The 16,045-nt window shown below is 63.1% G+C and overlaps 1 protein-coding gene across 4 annotated transcripts; it reads left to right on the forward strand.

Moving 5' to 3' along the window:
• The first annotated feature begins 1,524 nt into the window (after window positions 1-1,524).
• EVA1B (eva-1 homolog B) lies at window positions 1,525-13,812 on the forward strand. 4 transcript variants are annotated; one of them, XM_050932157.1, is made up of 4 exons: window positions 1,525-3,558; window positions 9,837-10,015; window positions 11,328-11,446; window positions 11,683-13,812. In XM_050932157.1, the coding sequence occupies exons 3-4, from the start codon at window positions 11,380-11,382 to the stop codon at window positions 12,090-12,092; spliced, it is 477 nt and encodes a 158-aa protein (XP_050788114.1). In that variant the 5' UTR covers window positions 1,525-3,558; window positions 9,837-10,015; window positions 11,328-11,379; the 3' UTR covers window positions 12,093-13,812. The 4 variants fall into 4 exon arrangements, with proteins under 4 accessions (XP_050788114.1, XP_050788112.1, XP_050788111.1 ...); XM_050932155.1 differs by lacking the exon at window positions 9,837-10,015; XM_050932154.1 differs by lacking the exons at window positions 1,525-3,558; window positions 9,837-10,015 and adding an exon at window positions 4,134-5,582.
• Window positions 13,813-16,045: the final 2,233 nt, after the last annotated feature.

A 16,045-nucleotide genomic window follows, 5' to 3' on the forward strand; every position in this document is an offset into this window, starting at 1 on the left:
CCCAGCCCTGCAGACACGTGCCCTGGAGAGAGGCGGGTGCTGGCTGTGCTCCCCCGCAGGAGCGGTGCCAGACTGGTGGCCCTGGCACTGTTGCTGATAGAAGTCAGGGCAAAGCTCACGCGAGGAGCAGGGCAGGTGGGCCGAGCTGTGGAGCAGCCGGCTCTGCTTTCGCCTCCTGCGGCAGGGCTGGGCCTGGGCTGCGAGCTCCTGAGCCAAGGAGGATGGGGCCACAAGCAGCCACTCGCTGCGTGGGAGAGGGGGCCGGCAGGGCTGCTTCCCTCAGACAGAGTCGCGTGGGCTGGGGCCTGTGGGGAACGGGGGTTGAGGCCCACACAGCCCCCCGTCCCAGCACTGGGCACAGCCAGAGCCCCGCTGGTCCATGCAGAGTGGCACGTGGAGGGTCCAGCTCCCTCTGCCAGGGCCAGCTGCACCGAGCCCAGGGCTCACAGGCTGGTGAGTTGACTCTATGCAAACCCCTCCCCACTCACAGGGTGTGATGGGGTGAGTCCAGGCAGAGCAATAAGGGGGGGATGGTAAGTGTCGTCCCCCCTGCCCAACCAGCACACGGAGCTCGGGGCTGAGTGCGAGGTTTGCTCCCTGCTCCAAATGCTCCCTGACGCCAGGGTCTCTGCCAGCGTGGTGAGGGGATGGGGGATTGCAACACCAGGGATCTGGGTTTGAGTCTCAGCAGCCCGTGTGACTCAGGCCCAGTCACATGTGACCAAGGTTCCTAGCTCCCAGCACGGCCCTGGGGTGCTGGGTCCTGGGGCATCTGGCCTGGGCTGTGGATAACCTGGGGTGCCCCCTGCAGCAGTCAGCAGGAAAGATGGGGGTGGAGGGCTGGGGGGTTAAGTATCAGAGCTGGTGGGGACACCGGTTGGGCTCTGGGGGGTGTGGGGGATGGCAGGGTGTTGAGTCAGGGGCTGGGGCAGGCCTGTCTCCTGTACAGGGCGATGCACCAAGTGCTGCCTTTGCAAAGTGTTTTCCTCAGGGCCCTGCCCCCAGCTCCCACCGCCCCCAGGGAGCCAGGTTTAACTGGCTACCCCCTCCCCCATCCCAGCTTGCAGGAGGGGGCTGCCACGGGCTGCTCTGGGGAGCACTGACCGCCAGGCTCCTCCAAACTATTTCCTGTTGCTGCAGCGTTAATGCTAACCAGACCTTTCTCTCCCACTTCTCAGCCAAAGTGCAGCCGGCTCCTGCTGCCGCCGCGCTGCCCCAGATCCCGCATCAGCCAGGCCGCCCCGTGCCCCCCAGCACCCCTCGGCCCGGTGAGTACCAGCCCCACCAACAGCCGCCTGCTCGGTCTCCCTTTTGGTCGCTCCTACTCTGGCCTCAGTCCTTTGCAAAGGAAGCTGCAGGGGCTAGAAAAGGCATTTGGGAGGGAGCCTTCCTGTCCCAGCGCAGGGGGAGGCATGGCCCCCAGTGGGTCAGAGCTGGGGCCAGGTGACGTGCCAGCTCAGGACATGGCCTCCTCTATCCTAGCGACCGCTGACATGATGGGAGCGGATGCCCCAGGCCACTCACCTACAGCATCACAGGCCCCCATCTTCAGTCTGCGTCCGTCTGCACACGCGCTCCCTCCCTGGGCAGGGGCAGGGCAGTGGGAAGGCCTGGGCATGCCCCTGACCCATCCCATGCTCTGGGCCATGATATGGGGAACTTCCCACTATGAGAAGGTGTCACATTTCGGGGTACTCCTGTGCGCTGCCCACACCCTGCCTGGCCGGCTGGATTCCCCAGCCTGGCACTCCCTCCTATGGCCCCCAGCCCCCAGCGCAATGGGGTACAAGAAACAGGCCCTTCCTTGGGCCGTGACAAGGAGAAGAGCCAGGAACCAGAATTCCCCAAAGACGTTGGTGCCCAGGCAGTCCGGGTGCCCCGAATGCTGCCTGCTTCGCTTTTCACCGCCTGGTATCAAATGGCGCAGGGGGGAGGCTCGTGCCCAGCTCTAGGGGGCAGGAGGGAAGGTCTTGCCTCTGCCCTGACACTGCACCCAGCGTGGTTCTCCCTTACCATGGACATCTAGCCCCCTGTGCCCCGTATCAGCCTGGCTTCCCCTGCCCTGCTGTCCTTCCTGCATTGCACACTCCAACTCAGCATCAATCATTAACCAGGCGCTGCTCCTCCTGGTGGGGCCCCTGCGGCAGGCCCATGCTGGACGAGCTGTTTGCCAGCAGGGCTTGGCCTGGGTGCACAGGAGTGTGGGCTTTGGGGAGTCCTGCAGCAGGATTGGCTCCCAATCTAGGGAACCCCTTGCAGCTGCTGGGATTGAACTAGACTTCACGTCCCACCCCAGGGGCATCGAATGCATCAGGGACCCAGGTTGGGGTTTCCAAAAGCACCTTGGTCACCTTGGAGCACCCACTGCAAGGGCATGCCAAGTGCACGCCTCAGTCACCTCGGCTGCTGGAACCCCTCCAGAGACTCCAAGGGGCTCACTGTCCCACTGAGCTCCTGTGGGGCCAGAGGCAGGTTCCGCATTGCGGGTCGGGGTTCCCTGGGGGCTCTCAGAGCCCTGCCCCATGCCAGGGCTGTTGTGCATTTGGAGGGGCCCAGCTGCCTGCAGGGAGTGCTAGGAATGGCCTGTCCAGGGACAATTCTGCTGATGTGTCACATATTTGCTGCTTTTTTTTCCTCATTCCTCCCTGTGTAGATTCTGGGAAATCAGCTCACCCCTGCCAGGGCCCGAGTGCAGGGAGAGTCACGGGAGCTCTGGGGGCGTCTCCTACCCACGCTCCTTGCAATCCACCCCGACTCTTTCCCCCACGCGTCAGACCGCACCAGTTCTCGGTGCAAAACCTCGTCCTGGCCGTAGACTGGCCTGAGGCTTCAGAGGGTTGGGAGGGTTACATGCTACCCTGGGCCATGCCTGGGGGGGGTCATGTTGGGGAGACTGGGCCGTGTCTGGGGCCCCGTGCTGGGTGCGTTTGGGATGTGTTCGAGCCACGTTCCAAGGGAGCTTGAGATGGAAATTGAGCAAATACCTCAGCCTGGCCTGAGCATTTCTTTGAGGTTTTTAGGCTCGTTGACCAGTGCTGGGCCCCAGGGGTCCCCTGTGCTCCCCAACACGGTGCCAGGGGATTAGCTCGTCCCTGCTGTGACTCCCCTACCTCCGAAAGGCCCTGGGGATCCATGGGGCAGTTTGAGGAGCAGAGGGACAGAGGGTTCATAGGGGCCCAGCGCCCCCTTTTCCCATTGCCTTTAAATCTCCCCCTGTGGAGCTTCCTGCCAAGGGGGAGGGGAGGGGAGGGGACGGCCAGGGGATGGGCAGGCTTGCCCTCCCCCCCACTCTCCAACAGCGACTTTTCCTGTGAGCGCTGCAGCCTGGAGTCTAACAATTATTGCCTGTGCTCACATCTGGAAGGAAGTGAGCGGCTCTTTCCACTGGCCGCCTGCATCAGGGGGGACTGGCAGCCAGCTCCTGTCCCGCCCCAGCTGCAGAGGGCCCGGGGAACTCCAGAACGGGCTGCTCCAGAGTCTGCGCCTGCGGACGGACATGGGGGGAGCCGGGAGCCCCAGAGCTGCAAGGCCCCTGCTGTGAAGGTGGCAGCACAAGGGGTAAGCTGGTGCCCGCGAGGTGCGCCCCTCCTTTCCCTGGCCTAGCGCAGCAGGGGGTGAGGGGCTGGTGTGGGCTTTGGTTGTGGGGAGACTCTCACAGTCCCAGGCACTTCAGCATTAACCCTTGCCCACTCCTTCAGTGAAGCGACACTGGTCAGCTTTTGCCAGGGCTGGGCAGCCGGGCTCTGTCAGCCGGACGCCCGCGCCCTCGGCCGCCCTCCGTGTCTGGCTCTCTGGCGGCTGGCGGTGGCGGCAAGGCTGGTCGCTCCGCGGGGTGCTGTGCAGGACGCCCATCAGGCTGCATGCTGCTCTTGCTGCCCCAGTACCCCCCAGGGATCTGGCCTCTGGCTGAGTGACCCCCGTGGCTGGGATCACTCACAATATGGAGCACCTGGACCACCCTTCCCCCTCCTCCAGGGGCCCTAGAACTGGGCAGCACATGGGGCCGTGCTCCTGGAGCCTGCACGAACTGGGCGTCTCCCTCAAATCCGCCAGCCATGTCCCCCCGGGGTTCTCATGTGCAGCCAGGGGCCAGGCCCAGCGCCACTCTCTGCAGGCAGCTATGTGGATTCTGCCAGCGCCCCCAGCCAGGAGCCAGCGAGTGCTGCCAGGAGCTGCCTCCTGCCCTGCGGTGGGGATCTCACTGCAGCCCCCAGGCAGGTGGGACCCTCCCACCACACAGCTAGTCCCGGTGATTCGCGCTGTCATCCCCACCTTGTGCCTCCCCCGCTCCGGGAGCGATGGGGTGGGGTGGGAAGTGGGGCCATGGCTGATCCAGCCCCACAACAGCCAAGAGGCGCCCCCAGCCCAGCCACCCCAGCAGCAGGGAGATCCCGAGGTGTCTGAATTCCCCCCACGGTGGAAGGGAAGGGAGCGAGGGGCAGGGAGCAGAGCCATCAGGGCTGAAGCCAGGCCAATACCAATACCTTAAAGCAGGGGAGGGGGGTCGATTCTGCAGGCACACGGCTGGTGGAGCAGCTGCTGTGGCCCTGGCAGCCTCATGTACCGTCCATGCACCCCTGTCCTGTCCTGCCATGCTGCCCGTCTGCCCCATCCCCGCCTGCACTGGCAGAGTCACTGCCCAGCATGGGACACCGAGCCTCAGGTGTAATCCTTGCTCCCGGGCGCAGGAAGGGCCCCTGCAAACCGGTGCCATTACTCCACCCCACAAAGCCACCACTGGCCTGTCCGGGGAGGAAGCCAAAGTTGCCAAGTCTCGTGAGATAAATGTGCCTTTCAAAAACAAGCCCAGGCTGCCCCAAAACAAGCAGCTCGGGAAGAGGTGAATAGAGTCCATCCCCCCACCCTCCCCGGGCCAGCTGGCCAGCCACCCTCGGACTCCTGGTTCCACTTCCCCCCTCCCTCTGCCTCTTCTCCTCTGCCCCTGCCACCCAGGTTCCTAACCCCCGGCGCTCCTTTATCTGCTCCCCCCTGCCCCCAGAGTGCTAAGTAAACACATGGCCTGCAGATAAAGCGCTATGGTTTTAATTTAAAAGATGCGGGGGGAGTAAACTGGTCCCTTCTAGTTGTACTTAGAAACCTGCCAAAGGCACTAATCAGAGTTTCCCACAGATTTGGTTCCTTTGAAACAAATGGTTATTAAAGCACTAAACTTCCCATGGTCCAGGGAATGAGAGCTCTGAGCCTTCCTCCTTCTGCGGGCAGCCCGCCCCTCACAGCTGCTAAGGCACAGGATTGTCAGAACAGCATCAACCACATGCCCGGCTCTTAGGAAGGGCAATAAGACCCGGTCCCTGCCCCCAAAGAGTTGAAGGTAGGCAGGCACCAGACCAGGGCAGTCAGATGGACAGAAGGCAATAGAAAGCCACACACCTGAACTGCAAAGTAAGGGGCAGTGTCTGGTTAGTTCTCCCATTTGTTTGAAGTGTGTGTTGGGCAGGCGGTCAGAGGGCTGGCGGGACGATCAGGTTGAAGGAAGCCATGCATGTTAAAGGCAGGCCTGGAGGAGAGAGCGGATTCATGGCAGCTTGGTGCTGAGAGGGGGATCGTCCAAAGCGCATGGAGTAAGTGTCAGTTCTCCCACTCCCGGGCTCTGGGTTCCCTCAGGCCCAGGGCTGGGGGAGCAGGGGGCTGTGGGTAGAGATTGGAGCAGAGTGGTGGGGGAGAATCCAGGGCAGCGACAGCTCGGGGGGCTGGAGATCAGAACTGAGGGGCCATCCGCAGAGCTGGGGGGCCTCGGAGGGGGGGTCACGCTGGCAGAGGGGCATGGGCTGGCTCCCTCCCTGCCGGCTCTGTGCCTGGCTCTAGCCCATGTTCCTATCCCTTTAATTGCTCAAGTGCTAAATTCATCCAAAACGTTCAGGGAAAAGAATAGAGGCGTTTCTGTGCTCGGCTGCGGCTGGTTTCTGCATCTGCAGCTCTAGAGCCCCCAGCCAAGAGCGTGTGGTCAGGAGACCGGCGTCTGCAGATTTACTGCCATTCCACACATTGTTGGGATCATCCTATTTACTCAGCGCAAGCCAGAAACGGTCTGGGGCAGATCTGGGCAGCGGAACGGCGGTGGCGGGGCTGAGCTTTGAGAGCTGCAGCCTGCTGGAGTATCCCGGGGACAGCCGCAGGGGGCCTGGCAGAGCCACACTTGGGACAGTGGCTTCTTAATATCTGTCCGGCTGCCAGCCTGCCCAGGCCAGGGATGCATGCAGCAGACTGGCCATGTGGTGTTATTTCATGGCTGGGGGATGGGCAGCAGGCACCCAGAGCTAGGTGCATTGGAAAACGCAGCCCGATGCTGTGCTCATGTCGGCTCTTGGAAGCTAAGCAGGCCTGCAGCTGGCTGGGGAGGCCCAGAAGGAACACCTGGGCTGCTGGGATTCACTAGTTAGTGGGGTCATAGCACAGGGAAACAGTTGTGCTCTCACCCCTGAGGTGGCTGCATGTTGCCTGCTGGCAGGCATGGCGGTCTCTGCCGAGCTGTGTAACTTGCTCTGGGAGCCCTCGGGACGCCTGGTGCTGGAGGAGTCCCAGCATGGGGCATCGCCAGCGCTGCCTTCCTGCCACAGGAGTGACCCTCTCCTTCATTGTCCTGGGGATGCTGGGAAGGGAAGACTGGGTTGTTTGGCTCTGCTCTCCCTCTGCTCAGCTCTCAGCACAAGCCCCTCCAGCCGGGCGAGGGCAGCTCAGCCCCTGCGGACAGCCCATCGCTCCCTGGCTTCGCCACTGAGAGGCCAGCAAGGGCTGCAGTCAGGGCCAGCTGCCTGATTTCCACTGCTGTTCTCCCCCCGTCTGCTAGTGCCAGGCTGAGGGCTGGTGGCTGCGGTGAGATAGCCCATCAGATGAGGAGGGCAGGGGAATGACGGCTCCTGCAGGAGTGGGACCTCCTGAGCCAGGCTCCTCTGAGCTGTGACACACATCGTTAAGGGAGGACAGCAGTGCTCCCCCGCAGCGGGCAGCCAGCCCAGCCCTGTGCCCCCAGCCAGTGCCCTGGCCACTGCCTGGTGTCTAGGGCCAGGTGGTGAACAAGAGAGGAGCCTGGGTTCACTCCCGTACCTGATAGCGGCAGCAGGGTGGGATCCCACAGGGACATGGGCCCCCATGCTCCCAGCCCACTTCCTGCCCTGGGCACTAATGGCACATGAGCTGCAGGAAGGGATGTTGGCAGAGCTCTGGCTTGGGACTGAGAGAGGCCACAGCTCAGCATGAGAGGGGTCCCTGTGCACCAGCCTGGGGGAACACGCCCGCTGCCTGCACACAGAGAGTGCAATCCCCGGCCCTGTCAGCAGAGAGGTGGCTGCACCGGACTCTGCAAAGCACGACCAGGCCCCTGCCCCAAAGAGCCGACAGCAGGACGTGGAGCCCCTGGAGCCCGGCAGTGCCCTAGGCACCCAAGGGCCTGGATTCTCGGGGGCAGCTGGGAGCAGAGTAGGGCGACCTTGCACCACTGCAGGCTGGGCAGAAGCAGAACATGGCTCCACCGTACCCCTCTGGCCCCTGCTGATGATGGGGGCAGTGGGACAAGGCCCCACCCCTCAGTTGTAGCCTGCAGAAGGAGCTGGCTCACCCAATGAGAGCCGGGGCCAGGGCTGCCCGGACCCCGGGCCTGGTCAAAGGTTAGCGTTGTGCAGCTGGGGAGTGACGGGTCACTCCTGCCCCAGGAGCTGCTCTGCCCAGCACACAGCCCTGGCACTGAGTGGGCGATGCCTGACGTGGGCTACGATGTCCTGGCACCCTGTGGAGGAGCCGAGGCTGCCCTGGGCTAGGGCCTCCCTGCTCTTGGCCAGAGGCGCCCCCAGCTCCTCCACGCCCAGCTCCGTCTCCTGGTAGCAGGCTCGGAGCTCCATGTGCAAACAATTCGTGCCATGAGCGGGCCCTGGGTTGTCATGACAACGGCATGTCCTCTCTGCCCCGGAGGGCGGGGGGGGGGGAATCGTCCCCAGACACCAGCCTGGCCGAGTGGGGCGAGTGCTCGGTCCCTGCAGCACAGTCACCAGCCGAGTGCAGTGAGCCAGGGAGGGGTTGGGCACAGCAGCATCGGCTCATGCACCGGACAGGTCACGACAGGCTGGGCCCTAGTTGGGGCGAGGAGGGGAGCAGCACATCTGCCAGAAGAGAAATGGAGCTGGATGGTCTAGAGTGCGGGCGTGGTGGCTGGGCCTCCTGGGTCCCACCCGCAGCTCTGGGAGGGGAGTGGGGTCTAGTGGTTAGAGTGGGATGGGCCTGGGAGTTAACGCCTGGGTCCTACCCCCCTCCCAAGTTCTGGGAGGGTAGTGGAGTCTAGTGGTTAGAGTGTGTGTGTTGGGGGGTGGGGGAGCTGGGAGTCGGAACTCCTGGGTCCTATCCCCAGTTCTGGGAGGGGAGGGGAGCCTAGTGGTTAGAGTGTGTGGGCAGGGGCGTGCTGGAAGTCAGAACTCCTGGGTCTTACCCTCCAGTTCTGGGAGGGGAGTGGGGGTCGAGTGGTTAGGGGGCGGGGAGCTGGGAACCAGGGTGCCTGGGTTCTTTCCCTGGTTCTGAAGGTGAAGTGGTGTCGAGCAGTGAGCGCAGATGGGGCTGGGAGCCAGGCTTACTCTGTTCTGTTTCTGCCATTGACTTTGGTCATATCACCGCTGTGCTCTGTGCCTCACTGTCCCCTGTGTGACCTGGGAGCATGCACTCACCGGCCTAGGGCAAAGGGGCTATTTGCAGGCGCCTTACACGGGCATGGAGCTGATCCCTTCTTAGGTGAGCATGTCACAGAGTGTTTTCCTTGCATAGCAATCCCCCAGAGGGGCTTCCCAGGCTGGGTGCTGTCCTTTCACATCCTGGGGCTGAGCTCAGCTCCTGCCTGGCACACTCCCAGGGTGGGGGGGGCACTGGGCTGGAGCCATCTCTGCATGAGGCGCGCGCACGCACGCACACACACACCCTCTACCTCTCTCTGTTTCCCCTTGGGTGTGTGCCCATTAGCCACCTCCTCTGGCAGGGCCGCAGTCCTGGAGACGATGGGCCCGGGGGTCGGGGCTGGCTTATGCTCTCACTGTGCTGAGGGGGTGGGGGATTGCTGGGGGTTCTGTAGTATTTCCCCTGGGGAAGAGGTGCACCGAGCGGTTCCTCAACTGGGACCCTGGGCCCTGACCAGTAGCTGTGGTTGGCCTCTGGACCCCATGGGAAAGCCTCCAATGGCTGGCAAAGGCAGCTGCTGGGCGTTCCCCTCCCTCTGCAGTCAGAAGCCCTGCAGCCTCTGGGCCCAGTGTCTGCGCTGGATCTCCAGTCCCGCCCGCTCGCTCCCCCTCCAGCTGCAATGGGTTTGGCTTTGGCGCCTGCCTCTTCCTTGACACCACCTGCCCTTTGGGGCCTTTGTTCCGGGAGCTGCGCCTCATGGCCCAAGGGGCAGGGGCGGGAATGGCACGACGGTGCCCTCAGGGTCATGCATGGAGCCAGGTGCTTCAGCTCCAAACCTGCACCCGGGATGGTGGGCGGGGGGGGGGGGGTCGTGCTGCTGCTGACAGCTGAGCTCAGCCGCTTGGAAGAGATGGGCAGGGACCTGGGTGAGCCAGGGAGCTCCTGTGCTAACTGGGGCCCTGGCTTCCCATGTCCCCCATATGCTCCCGGCTTGTCGGTGTGTCCTGCCGCCACCCAGCTCACCAGCGAGGGAGCCCCTGCTCGGCTCCCCAGCCGGCACTGCTGCTCCAGACCAAAGCTGGGGCATGGTTGTCCCTCGCACCAGGGGCCGGCTGCTGGTGGGGCTGTGCCAGGGGCAGAATCTGCAGGGGACCTGCTCCCTGGGCCCAGAATCCGGGAGAGGCCGTGCTGCCTGGTCACGGGGGGCCCTGTTCACGGCACAGCATCCTGGCTAAGCCCTCTGCCCAGCGTGCTGCTCCAGATGCCTGGTGTGCAGCTGCATGGACATAATGGGCAGCTCAGCTCCACCCCCCCACCCCCCCACCTCCCACAGGCAATAAAAAGGTGGCAAGACTCCGAAATCTGCTGCAGCTCCTCCTGCAGGGCCTGGCATCCCGAGCCGGTAAGGACTGCCCCTCCCCCCCATGCCCGCGCCTCACTGCCCCCCCCATTCCTGTGTGTGCCAAGGAGCCGTGTGGGCACCCGATGCCTCCAACTATTGGGGCCTTTGGGTGCCTGCAGTGGTGGGCTGGCTAAGTCGCCCTGGTAATCTTTGGGGTGCTGCTTGAGCCCCCATGCTGTGCAGAATCCCACCCGCTCCCCATCCGCTGCTTCACAAAGGACACCAACCAGCCCCGCGTCTGCAGGCCCTGGGAAACTAGGCCAGCCAGTGGCCTGAGCACAAAGCAGGGAGCTGCTGGGGTCCATTTCCTGGCGCTATGATCGAGCTAGTCACTTTCCCCTTCCGTGCCTCGGTTTTCCCATTGTTGGACCAGGGTTCAGGGAGGGCCCTGGGCAGCTGTGAAGTGCTGTGTGAGGGTTATTTAGTGGCCCTGTTGGCATATGTCCCAGGACAGCACTGGTTACACGTCTCTGTGGACAGTGTCCCCCTGGCACGACCTATAGGGAGAGGCCTTTACCCAGAGCCCTGGGCAGTGTTGTGGGGAAAGGAGTCCCTGTGGATGTCTGCTCACGCCTGGTGGGAAGAGCTGGGCTGGCTGGTTCTGGTGCTGATTAGTTCAACAGCTCCTGTGAGCGAACCCTGGGGCCAGCTCAGCCCCAGCAGTGCGCTCCCTTTGCTTGTTCCCTGAGGCTACGGGTTGTGGGGCTGGAGGCTCCACTTGAAATCAAGAGAGAAATGCAAGGCCCCCCAGCCCCAACCAAAGCAACTGGCTGCAGGGGGCAGTGGGCTGGGGTCAGGGAGCCAGCACCCAGCTAACAGGTGGGCAGCTGCTGTGTGGCAGCTCTCAGCCCCAGGCTGGGACATGACCCAAACTCCTGCCGTGGAGGTGGTGTGTGTGGAATCATGTTAAAAACCCAGAGCCTCCCTGCAGCTGTTCGCTGGGCTATAAATGCAGCAGTGAGCTGGTTCCTGGCATGGCCTGGCACCTACACGCCAATAGCTCTGGCTTGGCAGGGGCATGACTGGCGAGAGATGCCTCTGAGCTGGGCCGGCCACCTGCCGGAGCGATCACAGGACCTCCTGAGGGCACCGGGCTGCTGGCATTACAGTGCCTGTCCCTCGCGGGTGGGGGGCGATTAAGCCAGTGCCGTTGGCCGGCCTCACCAGGCCCAGACCTTGGGCAGATCTGCCCCTCAGAGACAGCCGTGGCCCTCCCCAGCCAGAGCAGGGAGGGCTGAGGGGCTGGAGCAGGGGCAAAGGGGTCAGGGGGCAGTGGTGCCTGGGCAGCCCATTTCAAGCCCCCGTCTCCTAGGTGCCGCGAGCACGTCGCCCTTCGGCCTGGCGAGAGCCCCAGTGTTGCCACCATGGAGACACGCAAGCGTGAGATGGAGCTACTGAGCAACAGCATGGCCGCCTACGCCCACATCCGAGGTGGGTGTCTTGTAGAGGGGGTGCTGACCACTTTGCTCCTGGGGCAGATGGGTGGGGGGAGCAGGGCAGGTGTTTAGCCGCCCCCCAGTTTGGGAACTAAGGGCTTGGCAGACACCAGCCTCCGAGGGCGAGCCCACTGGCTGGCTGCCCTCAGGCTGTGCGTGGGTGCCCAGGCGTGTGGTACCCAGCACGACAGGTCCCTTCACTCAAGCCCCTCCCCTTTGTTTCTGTGCCAGACAATCCTGAGAGCTTTGGCCTCTATTTTGTCCTGGGCGTCTGCTTCGGCCTGGTGTTAACCCTCTGCTTGCTGGTGATCCGCATCTCCTGCCAGCCACGCACCCGCAGCCTCCCTGCCAAGCCCAGGAGGAGCCTGCGGGATGTCAGCGAGGAAGACGAGGAGGAGGAGGAGGAGGAGGACACGGTTGACAACGTGGTGACGGAGTCCCCGCTGCCCATCACCGAGATCCCCCTGGAGAACCACAGCCCGGCAGATGGCACCTTGACTGTCAACGTCTTTGCCTCGGCGGAGGAGCTAGAGCGGGCGCAGCGGCTGGAGGAACGGGAGCGCATCATCCGGGAGATCTGGCGCAACGGCCAGCCGGACATCCTGGGCACGGGCACCGTGGGCAGAGTGCACTACTACTGACTGTGGGCACGGGGCCTGGCTGCCCAGCTCCCTGAGCTGGACTGTGATGGCAGCCCCCCAGCCACATGGGGCTCTGGTAGGAGGGCCCACTGCACGCGCTGCTCTTAGGCACTCCCAGAAAGGGTGCCCATGAGTCTGGAGATGTTCCCTAGCCCTTTGCACAGCCCTGGACATTGTGACTGTGTGCGAGCTGGGCGGGGCTTGGCCCCCTGAAATGCCCCGTTAGCCTGCACAAGCTGCACATGGTGTTTGTTACCGGTGGAGCGAATGGAGCCAAGCTCTGCCGAGCACCAAGCTCCCTGAGGAGCTGCTCTCGTTAACTGACTGCTCAGGGCCCCTCTCACTGCTGGTGATGGGAATCCCCCTGCTCTTCCTGCAGGAGCTCCCTGCCCCCACCAGATCAGGGACACCATGCAGGTCCTGCCAGGCTGTCTTCCCACCCTCAGTGAACCAAGTGCATAAGACTGCAGCAAGGAGAGAACTGAGTGCCCGGCCAGCCCAGCACCTGGAAGGGTCCTGCTGGGGCATGGATGGACTGGGATGCATGGACGGAAACTCCCAGAACTGGCCACCATAGGTGGCTTTGTCCCTTCCTCTGAAACACTTGGTACTGGCTGGTGTTGGAGGGACAATGCCAGGCTAACGGGTCACCCCCCAGCCAGGCCCCCACGTACTGCAAAGTGCTAGGTAAGGTAGAGCTTAGAGGCTAGCGGCAGCGCGATAGTTACTGGGCAGTTAGCAGTAGTTCCTGGGGTGCTCATGTCACAGAGTGTGGGGGAGTCAGAGCCCTGCACCCCCAACATCCTGTGATCCACTGTGACTCTCAGCCAGCCAGTGAAACAGAAGGTTTATTAGCTGACAGGAACAGAGCTTGTAGGTACAGAGAACAGGATCCCTCAGTCAGGTCCATCTTGGGGTGTGGGTAGCCTAGACCCAGGTTCAAAGCCTCCCCCATCTCCCCAGCCAGCTCCAAACTGAAACTCCCTCCAGCAGTGTCTACCCCCCACCCGGCTCCTCCTCTAGCCTTCGTCCAGAGTCCCAGGCAGGGAACTGACAACACCCTCCTGGGTTCAGGTTACAGAGGGCAGTCACCAGCCTTTACATGCTGGCCAGCCGGTATCATCACTCAGTGAAGTCACCCCGATTTCCCATCCCCATCTAGTATTAATGCAGAGAGTAAACTAGCAAAACTCCCATATTAATCCTCCCTGCTCCCTCCCAGCTCAGTTCAGCTGCCTAGCCATGCCCATGGCTCAGGAGGCAGGCATGGGGCCGGGCTGCCCGCTGTCTGTGCAGTGACTGGGTTTGCATTCCTGCATGAGCGGGTGGCACTGCAGGGGGCTTAGGGCAGCATGGTCCTGCATCGTGTCCATGGGGGCACCCCCAGCCCTTGCAGGAGAAGGGAACCCTGCTGACCCCATGGGCATGTGGCTGTCCAGCCACTGCCAACCCCTCCGGCAGGCAAGCCCCAGAGCTCACCAATCCCCAGCAGCCCAGGATCCCAGCCACTCCTCTTGGCCACTGGCTCAGCTTGGACTCCTGGCTGAGGGTGGTTGAGGGCGTGAAAGGAGCCGGGGCCCAGCAGCTGCAGGGAGGATGGTGATGAGCTGCTGCTGGTGCTCTAGGAAGGGAGAGAAATGGGCAGGGGTTTGGGCCCAGGACCGTGAATCTTGCACTCTGGGCACCCTGTCTGTGCCAGGCCCTAGGAATGCAGCGGGCTGCTGGGCTTTCTTGGGGCCGTGACAGGGGGTTGGGGCTGCTAGAGGCAGACGAAGCTGCTGGGTGTCTCTGTCACAGGAAGAGCTTCCCATTCCCCAGCATCTCTGAGACCAACTCCAGCTGGGACATCACGGCTACGCAAGGCCCCTGTGTGATGGAGTAGGGGCTGTCTGCATGGGGGATGGGAGAGCCGGGGATGTCTTTAGGGGAGGGACAGGATCTTTACGCCTGTAACCTGAGCCAGGGAGGGGAGAGGGGGTTAGCACCTTGGGCTGGGAAGCTGGAAAAAGGAAGCGGCTGGCTGGAGGAGGGGCAGTTCAGTTTCGGTTTTGGGCTGGATGAGGGGAATTCAGGGGATCCTATGCTGGACCCAAGCGCCCTGAAACTCCAGAAGGACTCGGTGGAGGGGTCCTGACTGTGCCTGCAAGCTCTGCTGTAACCTGCGTTCCTGTTGTCCAATAAACCTTCTGTTTTACGGGCTGGCTGAGAGTCACTGGGGGTCCCAGGAAGAGGGGTGCAGGACCACCACCCCCCCACACTCCATGACGCCCTGTCTCCCTCCCCACATCTGCCTGCAGAGAGAGAAAGAGAGAGACCCTCCTGCTCCCCGGACCGGGGCAGCAGGGAGCCTCTCCATGGGCTGGGTCTCCCCTCCACCCGAGGGGCAAGGACCGGGGTGCAGTGTTGCTCTTGGACACTGGGGTGGGACTGTGCAGTGCAGGGACATTTCTGCACCTTGAGCAGTTGGTATGATTCCCTCCGCCGCCCCCATAGCCACTCCCTGGGGAGCTCCGGAAAGGGAAGTCGGAGCAGTGCTGCCCCCGCCTGCTCCAGGTTGGAGCCTGGCCCCAAACCAGCCCCTTGGCTACTCAGCAGGGTGGGTGAGGTCAGTCACTGGTGCTTCCCCAGGCAGCACCGCCACAGCTCCCTGGTCTGACTGCAAGGCCCATGCTGCCATTGCAGCCAGCTTGGTAGGTGCCCGGCCAGCCTGCCCCTGGAGCATGGTCCCAGAGCGCAGGGCCCATGGGGAGTTAGACCAAGCCTGACTTCTCACTTTGGGGTTTGCACAGGACGTTAATTGTGGCAACATGGCCAGGGCATTTGGCCATCTCTGCTTGGGCCAGGGGCACTGGGGCTTGTGCCCAGGAGCATGGGGGAGCCCCACAGCAGCATACAGTGCCCGGCTCCGGCCAAAGGATGGTCTCACCGGCATGGGGCCCTTCTCGGGAGTGCCCCCAGGACAGCGTGAGTGGCACAACATAGGCAGAGCTCATGGCTACCAGGTCAGAGCCGTCTGGCCCTGAAATGTGCTTTTATAAACAGCATGAACCCTTCCCTGAAGCTGCGTTGTCTCTCATGGCATCTGGGGCTAGCCCCCCTTCCAGCCCCAGCTATTCTCCTCAGGGCAGTGCCCCATCCTGGCGCTCAGCTCTGCCTGCTGGGAGCAGCCTGGTCCCGTGAGCACACCAGACGAGCACAAGGAGCCCCATGCTCCAGAGACAGACTCCAGTCCCCCGAGGGCTGTGCCTGCCCCTGCCCAAGGATTCACCCAGCACAGAGTGAATGCAGGGCAGCACCCAGAGCTTGTGGGAGGGAGCCCTGGGGGAGTGGATGCAGCATGCTTGAGACCTGGCTGATGGCAAGGTGGAACCAGGCAGGGCCAGCCCACAGCAGGGCCAAGGGGCCGGCCTATAACATTTTGTCACGTGAGGCGGGGAGCTCAAGTGATGCCCCCTTCCACCCTTGCTTGGGCCAAAACATTGAAAGGTCTCAATTCTGGGTCCTAGTAGTGCCCCCCGCTCCCTCCACACACTCCTAGTAGTGCCCTCCGCTCCCTCCACACACATACAGAGTCTGGTACCTGGGGCAACCGCCTCAGTTCACCTCATGGTAAGGCCAGCCCTGGCCGGTCTCCAGCCCTGGCCCTGCACCCTAGTTGCTGTGCAGTTGGGTCAACATCCCCTCCCCTCTGCACCTCAGTTTTCCTGGCTGGAGCCTGGGGGTGAGAACCCTTTTGAGCAGCTGCCAGGGCAGTTGGTGCAAGGAGCAGTGAGGTTCCAGGCATTAGAACCTGCACCCTTGGCAGGCAGATGCCCCAGGGCACCTAGGAGCCCCAACCCAGCAGCTGTGCCTGCCTCCAGCCCCCATCCCCTTGGTCCTGAGCCCAAGCCTCCCCCTGCCTTGCAGGAGCTGCTGTCTGGAGAAACCTTCCCAGGCTCCTTCCCCTCCCCTGG

Source organism: Gopherus flavomarginatus, chromosome 22, assembly GCF_025201925.1.
Source record: "Gopherus flavomarginatus isolate rGopFla2 chromosome 22, rGopFla2.mat.asm, whole genome shotgun sequence".
NCBI classification, from domain to species: Eukaryota; Metazoa; Chordata; order Testudines; family Testudinidae; genus Gopherus; species Gopherus flavomarginatus.

Excerpts from the sequence above, each read along its gene's own strand:
- EVA1B (XM_050932154.1), top strand. Across the intron at positions 11,447-11,682 it reads CGCCTACGCCCACATCCGAG|ACAATCCTGAGAGCTTTGGC; the intron begins GTGGGTGTCTTG and ends TTTCTGTGCCAG.